General features: G+C 36.1%; 1 protein-coding gene across 1 annotated transcript; it reads right to left on the bottom strand.

Moving 5' to 3' along the window:
* Positions 1-1,647: 1,647 nt before the first annotated feature.
* LOC128627870 (ATP-dependent RNA helicase DDX3X-like) lies at positions 1,648-19,805 on the bottom strand. Its single transcript, XM_053668199.1, has 18 exons — positions 19,532-19,805; positions 18,658-18,790; positions 15,676-15,736; positions 14,375-14,422; positions 11,623-11,752; positions 10,681-10,836; positions 10,509-10,608; positions 10,029-10,164; positions 9,092-9,177; positions 8,570-8,668; positions 8,327-8,487; positions 5,950-6,094; positions 5,717-5,861; positions 5,293-5,474; positions 5,104-5,221; positions 4,683-4,836; positions 4,269-4,393; positions 1,648-4,084 (listed from the first exon to the last, which is right to left on the bottom strand). Exons 2-18 carry the CDS (start codon positions 18,700-18,702, stop codon positions 4,005-4,007), a joined length of 1,971 nt encoding a protein of 656 aa, XP_053524174.1. The 5' UTR covers positions 18,703-18,790; positions 19,532-19,805; the 3' UTR covers positions 1,648-4,004.
* Positions 19,806-20,214: the final 409 nt, after the last annotated feature.

Genomic DNA, 20,214 nt, shown 5'->3' with positions numbered 1-20,214 from the left:
TTATGTGACTCATTGTTTTAAAGTATTTTATTTCTACCTATTTACATTGTAAACTTAAAACATCCCTGAAAAAATTGTGTGTACCACAATACATGTGTGAAAATAAGTTACTGATGGAGAAGCTATGTTTTTTACTTTTACAGCTTGGAAATCATTAGTATGATTTAAAAAACCCCTCACTTGAGGATGATTTTTTGATTTTAGAGAGAAAAGGAAAGAGGAACACTGATGTGAGAAACATTCATCGACTTCCTCCCATAAATACCCTGACGGGACCAAATCCTCAACCTTTTGAGGTATAGAACACTCACTCCAAGCTGTCCAACCAGGGCCTGAGTATCATTCTTAAAAATTTCAATCTCACTGCCCTGGCTAGAGTGGCTCAGTGGATTGAGAACTGGCCTGTGAACCAAAAGGTCACTAGATCAACTCTCAGTCAGAGCACCTGCCTGGGTTGCTCTGGCAGCATGTGGGTCATGTCCTCAGTTAGGGGCATGTCAGAGGCAACTCCCTTCTCTTAAAGTAAAAAATTAAAAACAAGTTTTCACTTCCCCGGTATTTGTTACAGATACAAATTACCACATAACAATCATTTCAGCTTTTGTAGCAAGACTCAATTTTAAATAGTTTAACCTGTTAGTGCAAGTCACATTCTCAAAATTTTCAATGTCTTGAGAAATGAAAAATCATGGAAAATCTCAGGGCTAAATCATAAAATGGGCAACAGTGTTTGTGTATGTACTGCCCGAGTTTACCAACTAATCAGGTTAGCTAGAATCCCATGTTCAGTATGTGATCTATAAAAAAATGAGGCTCTTCATTCACCATCCTTATTTTCCAAATCTATTCCAGGTGTTGTCTAATGACCTGGTCTACCTTCACAAAGAGTCTTGTTTAGATAAACCAGAATTCTTCCACCTTTACCCCGTATTTCTGTCCTCATACTAATTTCCCACATACTGATGCCCAAGTTGTTCCTTAGCTATAAAGCTACCACTAATCTTTGCTGCCATCAACCCAGAGACTCAGCATATAACTTAATTCTACAAAGCTATCAGAGTAGACTAAAAAGTAGGCATATTGTTATCTCAGAGGTAACAATGTGTGAAAGAAATTACACAAGAATATAAAATAGTACTCTTTATAGTGAGAAGTTAGGTGTAAAGGGACATAAAAAACATTGATGTTGATTACCTTAACCATTTTTTCATATTATTATAATGTTTAAGATGGTTTGGCTGTTATAATCTGCTAATTCATAGTGGTTGACTACATGAGTGTAAGAGCAATAAATTATTAGCCAACAAAAGGAACTGAAGTTGGAGACTGGGCATCTATGTCATCTTTGCTATCTTTGACCTGTTCTAATTAATTCTGGATCCTTATATAGATTAATGCTACCCATGTTATACCAGTTATACAAAAGTCTTTTAGATTACTGGGATTTATAATAAAAATTCTGCTTCAGACATCCCTTACACCACCTAAGGGCATAGGAGTACTTACTACTCCATGAAGAAGAGGTATTTCAAAATAGCTTCAGCAGTTAATCAAGAAATGTTCAAAAATAACCAAGAATTTTCAATTATTCAGGTTGAGAGCACAATTACACTTCTACCTTTCTTATTAAGTCAAAACAGATAGCAAAAAGATTGTGTTCAACTTTTTATTTTAGTAAAATGAGAATAAACACAGCACATGCAGTACTAGCATGTACAACTAAAATAGTAAACAACCTCCAAACCTATGATATGTTGAGGCTCAATGACTTCACAAACTAAGTTTAAACCAATCCTTACTTACTCACTGATGAAAATGAATGTCCAAGTCACAGATTATGGCAATATATAAAGATAACCACATGGCTGAGGACTGCAAATAAGCCACAAAGTCAGTGAAAATTAAACTAAACAAAAACACTTAACTAAAAAAAACCTTTGGGAATGTGGAATTTTCCTCTTAGTGTTTACAAAGTTTATCATTAATATTTTAAGACAAATATATCAAAACCTTGGCATATCTTAAATTGCCAATTTTGCCTTAAATTTTGCCAGAATGTTACAACTAGTTACACTGACAAAGCCAGGACTGCTAATTTGACTCAAGTTTAACAGGCCTCAACATTAAAAGCTCACACTACTCTGAAATGTATGATTTCACATATGATGACATTTAAATGCCAGTGTGTTTCTATATCTTTTGGTCAAGTTTTTTTACACTTTCACAGAATTACTCTAGGCTTACAAAAATAAATATTTGTCAAAATGTTCAATAAATATTACACAAACTAGCAGTAAAAGTATCTAAAATCTGTCATGTACAAACAATTCTTCACAAGTATCAGTCTCTGGTCCCAAACAAAATTTTAGAATCTAGTTCTTAAGCTGCATTTAACAATTTCCAAGAGATAAAATAAGATTGGAAGTTTAAGGACACACACACAAAACTTGTATGTGTGCTGCATATGTGTGCATGTGTATGTGTATATATATGAAAATTCTCTGAATGTGCAATAAAATAAGTACTTTGTAAAATGTTATGGGCAAAGTGTACAAGATTCTACACCAATACTAAATGAAATAGCACCATAACAAATGATCTCAATACTGTCAAGTTCACCTACTTAATAAAGTTTTAGAGCAAGGCACAATATGCTTGAAAATCTATTGCACTTTTAAGAAATTTTTGCTTCCTGAAGACACCATAAAAATTAGTTTGTAAAGATCACTAATATCTAGCCATAGAATCAGCACAAAATCTCAAGTGGTAGAGGCATTTTTAGTGATGAGCAATCGTCTTTGGTGAAATTTAACATAAAGAGTTATAAATACAGTGGAAACCTATACAACTAAAATAAGGCTAAAATAACATATATAGAAAAACATCTTGTATACTTAGTATGTTTTTCCAACCTGTGTAATCTCAAGGATTTCAGTTTGTTGTTAGTCGCATTTACAAAGTCTACAAGTGTAAGCCATTTTAACATTCAACACAGCTTAAAGAAAGTAATGTGAATTTCTGTATTAAATTAAGCCTGCTGTGTAATTCTCCCTGTTCTTATCCTCTTAACCAAAACACACCAACACTAGTATGTATTACAGATCAAGTTCCAACCATGTCCATAAAGAGGACAGGTCATTGCCATGGTCAACCACTCTACCGTTTCAATTTTATTTATGGCAGGCATTAAAATAATCTAGTCTAAATTCCCCCAAAACACTTGAAAAAAAATCACTTAAACTTTCCCTGTAATAGTATGGACACACTTGACTAACTTATAATATGCAGTAAAAGAGAAATTGTTGTATAAACTTGCATTAACTTTGAAGAGTGCTTTGAAAAATGTATAGCTGTATTCATATATGCCACCTTGTCATAATTGGAACGACAGATAAGGTTTTAAGTGCTTGTCCACAGCACAGTGAGCAAGTCAGAACTTCAACAATGTACATTTTGCCACATTAGCAACTAATTTTGCTTAAGATGTTCTCCCCAGCCTGCAAGTATCAAAAATTACTAGAGGCTACTGCCTACATTTTTTAAAACGCTGTAATATTTATCGATAAATTGATGACTCCTGTTAAGTTTTTATCACATCTGTGTGCAAAAGCTTGATTTTAGCCTACGTTCAGTAATTTATTTTGTCAAAAACAATTGATATCTAGACCATTATTGAGCCAACAGGACATCATATATTGTCTAAAGTTAAAGTTACAGTACATTAACAAACAAATAATTCTCAGTCACAAAGTTATAAATGCAGTTTGGGATGGAAAATTAGCAGAAGGGTATTAAACCAAAGTAGAGCAATTAAGTCTCTGAACCAGCTTCTGAATGGTGTTGTTATTGTTCCTTTCTTCTTGTGACTTTCGGCTTCCATGAATTTTCAGGAGAATCACACCTAATAATGTACTGCAAGTTCTTAAAGCTACACGATATAGTCTAAGTTACATGTGGTTTCCATATTAGCTCATTTGAAAGGGTGATGTTGCTGCAGAGCTGGTTCAGTTGCCCCACCAGTCAACCCCCTGGGAGTTATAATTTCCTCCATATCCGTCACTAGTGTAGAAGCCTCCATAGCCACCTATTAATAAAGGTTTAGAGAGATATTAGGGTTAGCCAGTGTACTGTGATATAAGTAAAAAAAAAACCCACAAAAGAACCCTACAATATTCAATTTTGTGTTCTTTGAAAATAAAATTTCTCCAATATGCTATTCATTGAAAAAGCCTCTTTCCAAAGTTATAAAAGGGGAAGATTAATATTACCTCCACCAAATCCTCTGTTGCTGCTATGACCACCTCCACTACTGCGGCTACTGCTTCCACGACTACTATTAAAGCTGGAACTGCTACTTTGTCGATAATCTCTAGCACCAAATCCTCCACTGAATCTGCCATAAAGAAAAACATATACAATGATCTGGGAATATAAAATTCAATAAAAATGACAATGAACATACACATACCCCCAAACTCTAATTTCTGATTTCCCATTGTTGTCAATGCGTGTAATATTTCCAAAGGCCTCATTAGTAAAGCTAACACAAATTTATGTCACTGTTTCTAATAGCATTCCTTGCCCAAAGCATGTAACTAGCAGCAGTGTTTTAGTTAACATTCAACATAAATTCCTACCCAAAGTAAAGAGTACTAAGAATGAGTAATCCAAATAACCTATACCTCTTAGAACGTCCACGACTGCTACCCTTATAGGGATGTTCGTAAGCCATATTTTCTAACCAAGATGGCACTTCTTGTTTAGCTTCAATGAGAAGATCCAATAAATCCTTCGTAATATTTATATTTCTTTCGTTAAAAAACGAGGTGGCAAGACCTGTAACAGAAAGAAAAATACAACAAAAACCAAACCCCCAAAAGACATATTATCTATATTTCCATCAAGCTGCCCTGTATTCATACTTTAATATGTAGAACACTTACTAAAACACAAAAACTTGACCCTACCACCTAAAATGTAACCAATATAAGAAACTAAACCTGAAACTTTTAATGTCTCACAGGTGATGTCACTTTTCCCTTTGAAAATAAGGGTTTAAGTATCCAGGCTCTGTGTCAAACCATCAAATCACTGAACACTTACCAAGGTTTCCTACACGTCCTGTACGACCAATCCTATGTACATATTCTTCAATATCACTTGGCAAATCAAAATTAATAACATGTTTCACATTAGAAATGTCTAGTCCTCTTGCGGCCACCTGAAAAAAAATTTTGTTAGAAAAGAGGCAATATTCAAACATGCTTAACTCAAAAATAAAAATATGCTCACAGCTGTAGCCACTAGAATTGGGCTTTTTCCTGAGCGAAACTGGTGAAGAGCTTCTTCTCTATCTCTTTGTGATCGATCTCCATGGATACTAGTACAAGCATATCCTTCATGGTATAAGAAATCCTCCAGAGAATCAGCACCCTTTTTGGTCTCCACAAACACTAACGTAAGAGAATCTCTCCCTGAAAAATTATATGTAACGGTTTTCTTTATCAACAGCAATATAGCATCAACCATTGATTTGATAGGATCTAAGTATCAACTGGCTTAATTCTTTAATCTTAAATTGTCAGGCATACTTCAGATAATTAAAATATGCTTTGTTTTAAAGCTTAGAAAATTGGGGAAAAGAAGGGTAGGAGTTAAGGTCACCCAAAACCATTTTCCTACATCTAACTAACACTATTTCTATGTATCACTTTACCTGTTGCATTTAAAAGATCAAGCAGAAATGACCGTTTGTCTGACTCTTCCACCCAAACTACTTTTTGTGTGATGTTCTCAGAGGTAGAGCCAACTCTGCCTACAGCCAGAAAGATATACTCATCCAAGAAATCACGAGCAAGCATCTGAAAGGTAAGAAACATTAACTCCTTTATCTGAAGACAACATATTATTTATAAACAAAAATAGTCTAAAAATTATATCAAACAGTACCTGTATTTCCTTAGGAAAAGTAGCACTAAACATCATTGTGTGGCGAACACCTTTTGGTGGCATAGTATCTTGTTCAACTATACGACGTATCTGAGGTTCAAATCCCATGTCTAGCATCCTGTCAGCTTCGTCCAATACTAAGTATCTGTCACAAAAGATGCAATTTAGAATTAGATGAAAAACTGAACACTAAGTATAGCTATGTCTGTAGTTATATTAATATAGTCATATTAGCCTAACATTTCAACACATGTGAAACACACAGATCACATAATCTAATTACCTATCATTTTTCCAAGCAACTATACATGTTAATTGTAATTTTCAGTAAAAAGATACCAACTTCTGGTCCAGATGATGGGTAGATAAACCTAAAACACAGCAAAATTATAACTGAACTGTAAGACAGCCACTATTCTCACAACTTCCTGAAATTTGGCTGAATGGGAGTTCTGTTAAATTCTCTCTCTGAATGGGAGAGAATTTAAGCAGCAGCCACATCAAGACTGGTAGAAAGGGCAAAGATGCAGATCCTATTCCCACATATAATGATAAAATCAGGAGGGACATATTGGCTGCAGAGGTTCCAAGTGGTCATGACCTCATACCCGCCTCTTCCACCCAGGGTTCCTGTACTAGGAAGACAAGTCCCCATAACTCCTGGCTATAAAAAACCAGTGTAGACTAAGGCTGTGGAAGACAGAAACTGTTGGAGTTCCAGGCAGTTTCTGTGAAAGGGCCTGCACAAGGACTTACATTATATCAATTGCTCTGAGCTCTATCACTGGGACAGCAGCTTGAAAACCACTATAGACATATAGGGACAAACTGTAATGCCAGGTACCAGAGTGAAAAACTGAGACACTGGCAGAGGAGAAGGTAAAGCACAGCTTACTCACAGAGAGAAGGGCTTGCAGAGAGGCCATTATTCCTCTTCTGAGCTCTCCTGAGAATTCACCAACCTACCTCACACTGTTCACATCACTCTGAGGCACCATCCCACCCAACAGCAGGCCAACCCAACCTGTTTAAAATGATTTTTTGATACAAATAGCCTGGCATTACTCCTGTTTGAAACCTTCCTAAAATCTTTCATGGGGTCACAGAACCCAGTAATAAGCAGCATCTGGCCTTAGCATTCTAACTGACCTCAGGCCTGGCAATAGTAGTTCACAGCTGGGCTTCACCTGGGCACCTCCAAGGTCACACAAATAGCAGCTGATTTGCTTTGTAGCTCATACCAGGTAGCCCCCAAAACAAAAGCAGTGGCCACACTTGGCATGCACTTCCCAGGAGGCAGCACAGTTGGACTATGTCATCAATACCCAATCACATCCACAGATTATACACTCGAAAGGTGGACTCAGCAGGCACCAGAGTCCTGGTGCCCTGAATTAACTGAAGTTAAGTCCTTGGGAAGTGGGACCTTGCTCAGCTGATCCTCCACAACAGTCAGAGGACAAAGGTTGTAGCCCATCCTTACAGCTCATTGGCCTCAGACTACACACTTCCCACTATCAATAATCAATTTGCCAATAGCAGTCAATACTCAATTACAAATGCAAAGTGTGTATAGCCTATAGAGGAAGAACCTAGAGCATAAATATTGAATGAATGGGGAGGCTGTGCCCCAGGACCCAACAGGACACCACTATGTCAGGTTATGTTAAGAAGCACAGGAGAAGTAGCAGATGTAAAATATAGAAACAAAGGGAGGCTGTCAAGAAAGAGAAGACAAAGAAAAAACAAAGCACACTTCCTTAACCTGGTAAAAGAAAGACATACAAGTCTAGGAAGTATGGAGAGTCCCCAAAGAGGTCCACACCAACACACATTATAATTAATCTATAAAAGGTTAAAGATAAAGAGAGAATCTTAAAAGTAGCAAAAGAAAAGCAGTTAGTTACCTATAAGGGAGCTCCTATAAGATGTCAGATGATTTTTCAACACAACCTTTGCAGGCCAGAGTGATTGGCAGAAAAACTCAAAGTGATGAAAAGCAAGGACCTTCAAACCAAGATTACTCTATCCAGCAAAGGTTTATCATTTACTATCAAAGGACAAATAAGGAGTTTCCTAGTCAACAAAAACGTAAAGGAGTTCTTCACTACCAAACTAGTATTATGACATATATATTAAAGATTCTTTAAAAAAATAAAAAAACAAAAGAACAAAATGACAATAAACACACATCTACCAGTGAATTGAAAAAACAAACAAGTAGAACCAAAGAGGTAAAAACCTCTTTGAAAATTTTAATTTTCAAAGAAAGTTAAAAGTACATTTACGTCTTAAAATTAATCCTAGTAAGTGCTAAGAAATTAATGACTGCTAATATTTTTAAGATTTTATAACCCATATATAAAAATTAACATACTTGCAGAAGTCTAATCCAATCTTTCCCCGTTCCATCATATCCACTAGACGTCCTGGAGTGGCTACTAACAAGTGACACCCACGTTCTAAGTCTCGAATTTGGTGACCGATATCAGCACCACCATAAACCACACAAGGACGAACTCTAGACCGGTATGAAAACTATAAGCAAAGAATTTATTAGGTGGTCATAAAAAAAGCAGAATTAATGAAAATACCAATACTAAGTAAAATGCACATTTACTTTTCTGGCTTCCTCATAGATCTGTACGGCCAATTCTCTTGTTGGAGCTAAAACCAAGGAGATTGGATATTGTTTACGCCGTCCATACCTTCCAGTTTCCTAAAAAATAAGCACAATTTATAGTTACATTCAAATACCTAAAACTTTTTTATTCTTTCAAAAAGTCCTAACAACAAAAAAAACTCCCTTTGTAATTTAAGAATAAAATACAAATACAAGTTATCACTGGAGAAACAATGAAAGAAAATGTACAGCTCTGGTCAGGTAGGTCATGTGCATAACTGTCTTCCAGATACACTGAGGTTGTAAGTTCAATTCCCCGTCAAGGCACATATAACAAGTAATCAAGGAGTACATAAATAAGTAGAAAAAATTGATGTTTCTTTGTCTCAAAGAAATAACATTTAAAAAAATGTACAGAAATGTAAATATGATATATCTGTCACAGCTTACGAATAAAGGTGCAAATAGGTATTTTCAAAACATTTCCTAAGAAAAAAGTCCTTATTCAAAAACCTTTACCTTTATTGCCTTCAAAGTCTCTCCTGGACCATCTGTATAAATTTGACTCAAGATGGGCAGAAGAAATGCTGCAGTTTTTCCAGACCCTGTTAAAAAATAACTGGCTTCTAAATTTAAAATATTAATATAATGTGAAAATATTCTTTTAGTATAAAATAATTTTAGTTACTCTAATGCATACATTTTTGGATAACATAGTATATTTACGCAGCTAAGCAAATAATGCCAAATGACTATGATTTATGTCAAACAATATGATGTTCATTCCAGTATATGTAAGTTTTACAAAAACACAGGAAGTATGCCTATAAACTGGTATCGACTTCCATCCATTTCAATATTTTTTGTGTTATTATGTACTTTTGGAATGTAAAGCAGCAATCAGCAAACTTCCTGAAGAGTCTAATTGTAAAGGGCTTTACAGAAGCCCTTAAACGTTACTGGGTTTGGCCCAAGGCCTCAGATATAAGAAATATATTTCTTTTTTTTAAAGAAGGAAATAACTTAACTGATAAATGACTCAAGTTTTACAGATTAATGTACCCTACCCCTTCCATTCCCTGATTTCCTAAATACTAGAAGAAGCCAGGAAGAACCTTTTCCTTACCACATTTTCACAGATCGCAGGGGCTTCACTGATTTTATACTTCCAATTCCAATTATACTGCTAACCTTCCCTCCACTGCATTCACAATCTCCCATTACAGTAATACCAGGCTGACAGGGTAGTTTAACTTTCCCAAGACACACAGATAAAAACTCTTTGTTTTATCCAAAGGTGACAAAGGTATAACATAAAAAGAGACATCTTCACTTAACCTTTACCTAATTCAAGATAATGTTAACCATAGTAAATTATGGAAAATTATTTACCATAATTATTTTTAGTGTTAAGCCCAGTTAAGATTAATTTTTATTGTTTATCTAGTGAGTTTACCTGTTTGGGCGCAAGCCATCAAGTCTCTTTTTTCTTTGATAATAGGAATGGCATATTTTTGTACTGGTGTAGGACGAGTATAACGAGTAAGAGCAATATTACCCATGACAATCTCTCCCATTTCAACATCGCTGAACTGTCAAGAGAAATTTAATCAGGTCTATCAGACACACATACACTAGAAATGCATTATATTTTGCAATTTGTTTTCTACTAACGTGAGTCTGAAAGCAACCAATAAATGTCTAGGTGTGACTGGGTTTATAGTTGCTCTGATTTTATGCAAAATACCATTTAAAAAAAATGAACTCCTGAGTCTAATGTACCACAGTTTTTGGATTTGTACTATATTTGATACTTTTCCTACTCCAGGACTACTCATAATAGTGACATTAATTTCAGTATCTCCCTTTTCATAACCCAATTGTTTTTGGTATGACCTTTGAGGAACTGTAAAAAAATTGTTTTCAAACAACTTACACTTTCAATATGTGGAGGACAGTTACTGCCGGTTGCCTCTACTGGAATATCATCATACTTTTCGAAGTTAATCCCAGTGTTTCCTCCAGAAAACAGTTCCCTGAAATCAAGTGATTATTACATGTTATAACAGTAAGTTCCATAATAATCAACATTCATTTCAAATACTTACTGCTCCAAACGTTCACTTGGTGGAAGTGGTTTTGACCAATCATCTTCATCTGATTTGTCACACCATCGACTATATCCACTGCGCTCATATTTGCCAAAACCAGTCCTGTCACGACTGCCAACACCATCAGAGTCACTCCGTCCACGATCACCAAACCTGAAGAGCACAAGCAATTAGGGTATGTCATTTAACCAATATCATATTACTATCTTTCTAAACACATACTTGTGTATTTGTAGAATTGTGAGTTACCAAGTAACTTTCAAAGATACCAACAATTCAATTCTGGTTATCTCACTTATGAGATGTGACTCTCTAGTTAACCAGTGGTTATATGTAATTATATATATCACATAATTACACTATTATATATAACATATATAATTATATGATATAATTTATAGTCTTTTTTGAAACAGCATCCTTTATTATTCTTGGATTTAACACATTTCATATACTAAGTTTTGATATACTTGTAAATAGTATGTATTTTACATTTCATTTTATAAAAATCTAAATATGTTTAATAAAAAACAACATGAGTATCAATTATTGTGGATATAAAGGAAAAGCCTCTTATTCAAAGGACTTCACATTTTTAGTTTTATTTGTTTAACAGATCTACTTATCAACCTTATGCCATAAGTCAACATAAAATGTTTAACTACTGGATATGCCATAAATTTTATAAAAATAACAGATCCATTCTGTCAAAGAACATGCTGTTATTGTGTGTAACTTGTTTTACAGAAAAAAAAACAGTAAAGATTTTTAAAAAGATTGATAAACCAACATTTTGCTTAAAGTCCTTAAGAGAGATAATCTGTTGAGGGGGGAAAAATCATGACTAAAGATCAAGAGAAGTTCATAGAATAAAAATATCAAACTAGAGATGTTTACTAAACTGTTATTTGTATACACATTTGCAAACTTAGAGTTTACCTTCCCCGTGATCCGCCTCCACGATCACTGTAGTAACTGGACTTTCCTCTTGAATCTCGAGACCCAAAACTGCTATATGCATCCTTATCTTTACTACAACTCCATCCTGAACTCTCTTTATCATGGAATCCTTAAAAAAAAAGCAAAAATTGGAAGTTGACAATATTTTAGGAAGATCCCTGACTTTTCAAATAAGTGGTTTCCTTATCTTCTCCTTTGGATGGGGGAGGCACCAAGTGTCAATTTAGACCTCATTATTTGTATTATGATGAGGCCTAAAAACAAGCTGAATGAATACTACCCCTAAAAACAAAACAGCCTACCACAATGAGATTAATTTAAACATGACGGTGGCAAGAGTTTTTTTAAAACTTGACTGCAATGACATTGGTTCACAAAAAGCTTGTATTAGTTCACATACAGAGTTTAAGTATACAATTAACAAAACATCCAAGTCATCTTAACTATGACTGCTAAAACAAAACTCCAACTGAACAAACACAAAAACATATGACAGTTTAATAGGAACCTCCCAAACTTTAAAAGTCAAAGGCAGCAACCAGGGCAGCTCTTAAGTTACCTTTATGTCCCACCACTAACTATATAAACTCACAAACCCCAAATATAAAAACTTACAATATATACTGTACAGCCCATACAATACACATTTTGGAATTTCCCATTAAATACAAGGTTACCTTGTGTACAGTCAGTTACACTGAAAGACTTAAATGAAGAAATATACAAAATGATTACCATTAAGAAATATGTCCAATGTATTATGACAGTGTTTCAAGATTCATAAAGGACGTACCTCCAATTACAGGCATTGAACTATGCTCAAACTACTCATATGGGATACATGCAGTAAGTGGTGTGATGAATACAGAGACTTATTCAATAAAAAAAACTTGGACAAAGCAAAGTGGCAGTAACCTATCAACAGCAATGTAAATATGACATATTAACTGAGTATTTTCAACACAGAAAAACAATCTGGCTAAGTCTATTCTCTGAAAGAAATTAAGTAAAAGCAGTCAATTTAAAGAGCTTTAATCCTTTCTACTTTGTTCTAGAAGACTTTTAAGGGAAGAGTATGCTCAGAAGCACCCATATAGAAATACACCTGTATTTACAAACTATAACAACTGGGTCATAAAAAAATGACATGTTTACAATTTTAGGCACAGAACAGTGAAACATTTACAGCAAATAGATTTTCCCATGAGAATACTAATTTTAGAAAATTCACAACCTACTTCTTAAATAGTTTAAAAATTCGCTGTACTTAGAAACAAAGATTTCTCAATCCACGGTCATGAATGTCTCTCCTGCTTCACTACTAATAGCCAAAATAAGAGTCTGAGGAACCATATTGTACTTCATAATCATGCATATTATTTTTCAAACTCTAGGTATCCAATGATATTGCTTCCCCATGGACATGTCTCTAGAACATATCTATAGACAGATAGATGATGTACTCAATCAAAAATTAACCACATTCACACATTTTGAGTTTACAAATTAATGAGGTTACTTTCCCTCTCCTATAGCTCCACTAATAGTAGCTAGTCATTTTACCAATACCTTTCACTGGCTAGAAAAAGAATGTTAGATTGCATTTAAATATTTTATTTATTAATTAATTCATTTATAGATAGTGGGAAACATCTATAGAGGGGAAAAAAAGAAGTATCAAATGGGTGCCTTCCATACTCCCCCAACTGGAGACCTGGCTTGCAACCCAGGCCTGCATCCTGTTAGGGAAGCAAACCAGGACTACACTAAATCCACTGAGATACACTAGCCAGGGCAGAATATTAGATCTTTAACTTCTTTTCCACTCCTTAACTTCCTAAGATAATGCCATTTCCTCTGAAACACCTATTTGTAGACGCAAATTCCAGGCAGATAGATTTGGAGATATTTTCATAATTATGAAAACACTGTAGTTACTGTGAAAAAAACCCTATCACCAGCTAAGAGATCACCTTATAGATACAAAAATCCATAATATTAAATACTGTAAATGATACACTACATATGGAGGCACAATGCCCTTTCTATAGTATAGAAATTATACTATATTTTGTTTATCCTTTTCTGATACACCTACCCACCCCAATTGCTAGTCTAAAACCTTCTTTCCTATTGGCTTTACTTTCCCTTTTTTAAAAAGCTGAGATCCATATCTTGGTGAATATACAAACACTCAAATATTTATACCTATGATATGATCCTAATAACCTATCACTCCACATTAAAAACATGACACTAAAAGATATCTACTTGAATAAAATTTCAGACCAACCCTGTAACATCAAGTTAAGGCAAAAAAGGTGACATGATACAATCCCTCGAACCTATTAAAATTGCCCAAAGCTTAAATCTTGCAATTGTGAACTCTTCTGCAATAACTGCATTTTCACTATGACAACATTTTAAGACAGCAGTAAAGTAGGAGCTCATAGCATGCAGTTTTACATAATTAGGCACCCTACAAACACACCTCTTTCAAGTGAAATCATATGTTTACAAATATACAAAGCAAAGAGTAGTGAAATTATACTCTTAAAACTTTCAGCTCAAAGTTGGTTAAAAAACAAAACAAAACAAAACAATCCATTAAGTAACATTACATTAACTTGTTCCAAGTTAGGAAATGCAAGTGATTGAAAACAGAAAGAAGCACAAAAGAAAAACTGTATACACTTCCCAGAATTACCTCAAAGTTGCCATAAGCACCTACCTTTTGATGCTTCTCTGTTCCTTAAGTGAGGAGGTATATAACGACCTTCTAAAGATAAAATGTAAAATTAAAAGCCTATAATATTCTCCAGGGCAGAAAACAATTTTAAAATTGTTTAAAAAATATTTTGCAGGGGGGAATATCTACAAATTGGTTATGAATAATTAAGAGGCTTTTTAAAATCCTAGGCACCCCCCCCCCCCCAGCCCAAATAGGTGGGGAGAAGCAAACTTGGCAACATGAAATGTGAGAAAAGAAATCCTCAATCCAAGTACACTGCAGTAGCTACTACTGGTTATTTAACAAATGTTTTTAAGAGGCCCTGCCATTTCAAGAAATAGTTAACGTGACTTAAAACACTTAATAACTATAACCATTACTGTAACAAAAAGCCTACTGAGTCAATTAACTAATTTAAATTACCCCAAAAGGTGCTGCTACTTCTATTGACAAGATAATCATACCATAAAAATATATAAAACCTGGAAAAAATATTTCAACAGGGAATTGAGTTTCCTGATTCAAGTCAACAATCTAGCCTATGATTAAGAAACAAAAGAACTTAACTTACAAAGTAGAAGGAAATTAACTAAAAACCCAATTTTCTAACTAAATTTCTGACTTTTTATTAAGTATCCCAAACTGTTAGTATGATTACATCCTTTGCATAAACATATAATGGCAAAAAAGATGCAACGAAAAGTAACCAAATTTAAAGAGGCTTTTCAGAATATCTGGGTCCAAGCTGAGATCTGCTGCCAAATAATAAACTACCAACCTCCTTCCCTACAGGAATATTAAACTCTATGAAATCTCAAAATAACTAAATAAATATACTAATGAAACACCGCCCCAGACTCTTTCCAAAGATCTTCATTTCCAAAAATTTAATATTGTTGATGGTTTAAGAATCTCTGTAGCTACTTATTATCATTAAGTCTCCAGACTTCATGGGAAATGGTACCATTAGCTGTAACACATAAAGGTAGACTGTCTTTATTAGGCTGAATAAACAAACCCCAAGAAAAAGGGCATATCCTCATATTTTCATGCTCAACCATAATTTATACTGTGCATATATGTAGTTTTCTAAAAATGCATATAACCTTAACTTTTTTGTAACTGGTAACTGTTTCAATGAAAAAGGACCAACCAGTCTGTTTTATATTACTCAGATATGCCAAAATACTTCAAATATGTAAAAGTAGGGAAAAATTTTATTTTAAAATTGTAAAGTACAATAAGAGATCAACATTAAGTTCTAGTAAAGATTCTAGACAAAAAAAAAAATGTTTACTTACTGCTTGCTGTACTTCCCTCTTTACTTTGATTATCAGAAGAGTTCAGGTCTAGACCAGCAAACTAGGAGGAGAGAGATTATTAATAGCTCACATGCTGACATGCTACATATACTAAGGGGAGGAAAGTCAAGCACAGATAGTTTTGCCAAAGAACCAATCAGGTCCTAAAATCCAGTCCTATCCAAGTAGCATTTACTAGCAAGCTGCCCAGTCTTTTTGGTATTAAGAATGCTTTTTAAAAAAAAGACTTTATTTTTTATTTTTAGAGGGGAAGGAAAGAAGAGAGGGAGAGAAACAATGTATGGTTGTCTTTTGTGTGTCCCCTGCTGGGAACTGGCCTGCAGGGAACCGGCCTGCAACCCAGGCATGTGCCCTGACTGGGAATCGAACTGGGATCCTCTGGTTCGCAGGTCCATGCTCAATCCACTGAGCTACACCAGCCAGGGCAAGAATGCTTTGAAAAAAAGTCTACACTGTATGACAAATGCAAAAAGGCAGGACCTGGATGCCAGAAGCAGACCAGTATAGATGATTCAAACACATTCATCTGAAATAAGTTTTACTGTAACAATTTTCCATAACAAAAATTCTGCAATCACCAAACAAAATGAGTATCATCGATTACAGACAATGGAGTTCTATTTGCTATTATTTACATCCTAAAACTTTTACCTGAAAAATGTTAGGTGAATTTTAACATGACTGAGTTTCTTCACCCCTAAAAATTATGCAACTTTTAAATTTGGATCAATCAGTAGTAACAATCAAGCAGTAACACCAAGACCCTCCACCTGTCATGTAGTGATAATTATTTTACTTAGCATTGTATTATTTAATGCTTGCCATATGGTGAAGACAATACTTATTTCTTCCATTTTGGAGATGAGAAAAGGACAGAAAAATCACTCACCATATAGTTACAAAGTGGCACAAACTGGTATTCCAAATTTTTAAAAAAGACCTGTAATTTTCATTCCTACCTGTCCCTTTATATTGATACATTTCAACACTAAAGGAAAAGTTAATTGTACTCTATTGTATTGTGTATTACTAAGAGGCACTTACAAGCAGTATATTAACTACATAGATCACAATAAATGTTTAAAAAGTATAAAAGGCCAAAGCAAAAATCAAGGCTACCACCTTGCTTTTAATATTTATAAACACTTGCTATATATATATAAACTAGATTAAAAAATCCAAGACATTATCAAGTTTACATTTACCAATTGATATTATTCTCTAAATTATCAAAATCTTCCAGATCGAATTTGCTTACCATGAAATTCAAGTGATCCAGATATCACAGTTTATCAAAAGTTAATGCATTTTAGCTGCATATAAAATGTTATAAATCCTATTGTTTGTAGTATTCATGTGAAATTTGAACATATACAATTTTTGTGTCATTAATCTTTGTTTCAGGAGAATTTGGCAGTCTGTCAAATGTATTTTGTAAAACGTTCATGTTTTAAATCAACAATTTTCAGCTAGCGTGGCATAAGAATTTTTAAAACAGGCAATACATGACAAATGAAGGGTTCTTATGTATTTTCCACTTTATGGTGAAATAAAATGTTATCAGCTCTGTAGTGTGAATGGGCCAAAATTGTATCTACTTTCTGTCAGGTTGTCCAAATTGTTTTTTTGGAGTGTGTGCTACAGAATATTAGTTATTAGTTTATGTATGCCATGAGATGAATGAGATTGAAAACCGCTGCCTGAAATAATTCCATAAATGTCTTAAGATAAATGCAAAGATAAGGTGTTGTTCAGTTACGGTGTCTCAACGACTCAGTAGAAAAGTTTTGTAGAGGCTTAAAACTTGTAAGTTTAAGCTTAACAAGAGAGGCTTACTGTCTTGCAAAAGAGGCCTGTAACTCCTACTGTCAGATGTAATATAATATTCTACACCACGCTTCCAACACCGCATAAGAAGGAAAGTCAGAGGTTTGAGTTATGTGCCCCTACCCGTTTTCCTACCAAGACAGGCCAAATCAGTAAAAAATCTTTACATATGTCGGTTGTCTTGAGTTTTTTCTTTTTCACTACAGACTGTTGTGCTATGTAAATATATATATATAACTTACTGTGTGCTCCCCGCCCCTCCCCAAGACACGGTGCACACCGAGGTAAATGGCCATTCAGTTACTGTCAGAATAAATAAAAGAAGTAAGCTGTAGACCCACATCTCCCAGATGGGTCACAGCAACGGTCTAAACTTCTATTATCTGCAGACGCGGTTAAAATAAGGGGCGTAGCCATTCTTTTTCCTGTGGGGTACCTCTTTCTGGGTCTTCAGCACAATAAAACTTTATATTTTATAAACAACCTCATCAACCAAACCACCCATGGCAATAGCCGGGTAGCAAAAGATGTGTAGGGAAGGACAAGGCTAATTCCGTAGGTTTTTTAACAGTAATTGTCAGCCCGGGTCCGTTAGGGCAGATTTTCCGTTAGAGGACACAAGTGCAGAACAACGCAGCCCAATATAGCAGACTGCCTCCATCATTCAGAGAAAAACCCGACTTGGTCCCAGCGAATACTACGTAGCTGTCTAGACACCTCAAGTATAGACCTAAACGTGGTCCGTACACTCAGGCGTAACTCCGTCAACATACACACAAAAAAGCGGCCGTCTTTCTATACGTCTACCCCACCACCTCTCCCACGGTCGCACAAATCCCTGTCTACGAGGTGGCGCAAGCACACAAAAGCCGCCATTGTACGTCAGCCGGTAGTATAGCACAGCACGTAGTATAGCACGCCCAAACCAGTAATAGTTACAGTCACCATGCCCACTGCCATTTTGTTTCCTCCACAAAGTTCAATAGTTTCTTTCCCCATGCATGTACCGCCCCACCAACAGCAATCCACTAGATATGTAGATAAAGTAAAAGCCAGTAGTTATGACTACGCCACAAGGCCCGTTAAACGAGGAAAGAGTCCACAAATACAGTAAGCAGCCATATTTAAACTCACCTGCTGGTCTAATTCGGGGGCGTTTTCCGCCGCCACATGCCTCATGGCTGACGGAAACCCAGGACTCGGAGAATCCACCGGGCGATCCAGTTTGTCAGGAGGTGTAATAACACTTCGAGTTTCACAGGTTTGCCTAGGCAACAATATATCAGGTTCAAGAGCTATACGTCATTACGTAAGACGTTAGGCTTCCTTTTTTTTTTTTTCCTGCCCCGCCCACTACCAACTGCATTATTTCTACCGTTACTTGCGACTGAGTGGCGTTCTTTAAATCTCAAACTCTCGAGATAACCTCGCGACATATTCTACTTAATCTCGTTTATAAACGGTCTCAAAACTCGCGAGACGTTCGCACGCCCCCTCAATATTCCCACCCCCACTCCAGGGCCCTGCTAAAGTCTGGGAATTCTTGACAAGTAGCGAAAACTTACCGATTTCTATGTTAGTACCAGTTTGGGGAAGTTAAACGTAGTCCAAGATACTGTTAGCTCTCCCATTATCCTCTGCACCCTGCCAGTTTTCCTCCTCAGTCAACTACTTTCCCTTTCACTTTCGGGAATCCTAACTGTGGTAAAGTTTCTCCATTTTTACTCACTGCTCCCCACTCTTTCTGGCGTCACGGACTGGTTTCGTGGAAGGCAATTTTTTTTTTTTTTTCATAAAGCGGTGTGGGTGACGGGAGACAAAGGAGGCGGAACTCAGGTGGGAATGTCTTAGCTGGGGAATGCCAGTGAACTTTCTCTAAGTTTCCTATAGCTCACCTGCTGTGCGGCCTGGAGCCTAACAGACTATGGCGGTCTGGAAATTGGCGTAACTAGTCGTACTGAAACCTAGTAAATTGACCGTCATAAGATCAGATATGTAGCACACTTACCATTTTACAGAGGGATCAACCACGACTTCTATAGCTTTCGGATGCGGAGGCGAAGGTAAAGATGTGAACGCAGTTACTCAACGTAAGTTGGACAGAAAGCGGAGGTTGAATCTGCAGCACTGGCGGGCTGATCAGCTGCCCGGTGTGAAGGGGTTAGGCTGCCAGCACTTGCCCAGGATTCCCAGGCTTCTCCTGTTTCCAACAGGTACGGCGCATTTTATACTCCCGTGGCCTCCGTCACCTAGTGACGGAACAATGAGGCTAATAATTCTTTAGACCTACTCCCAACCTCAACTTCCGCTGCCTCCACCCTGCTCCCTACTTTGCCCCTCCTCGAGCATTAGGCTACATTAGGGTTTTAGATTGCTCCAGAGATCCATGTCCTGTGGACGCTAGTAGTGCGCGAACCGTGGGTCACTGAGGATTTTGAACTATTCTCTTGAGGGCTAAGGGACTGAACGCTGTTTAGGGTCGGGGGGGAATCAGTCGGTCAAAAGTACCTTGCAGTTACCAAACTAGGTTCCAATTAAATGACCCACAGGCTGCTGCGGTGGCCTGTAAATAGAAACAAACTAGGTAGGTACCTTAGTCCAGACTCGGCTCCATAGGTTCCTCAGATGTCTGAGAACGTATTCATTACTGAATCTCTGGCTTTACACAACCGGCGCCACGTACTTGATTCC

The sequence above is a fragment of the Artibeus jamaicensis genome, unplaced genomic scaffold (genome assembly GCF_021234435.1).
Source record: "Artibeus jamaicensis isolate MK-2021 breed Jamaican fruit bat unplaced genomic scaffold, CSHL_Jam_final contig_478, whole genome shotgun sequence".
In the NCBI taxonomy this organism is placed as follows: Eukaryota; Metazoa; Chordata; class Mammalia; order Chiroptera; family Phyllostomidae; genus Artibeus; species Artibeus jamaicensis.
The sequence above is the reverse complement of the archived record's forward strand: the minus strand, read 5'-3'. Positions and strand labels throughout refer to the sequence as shown.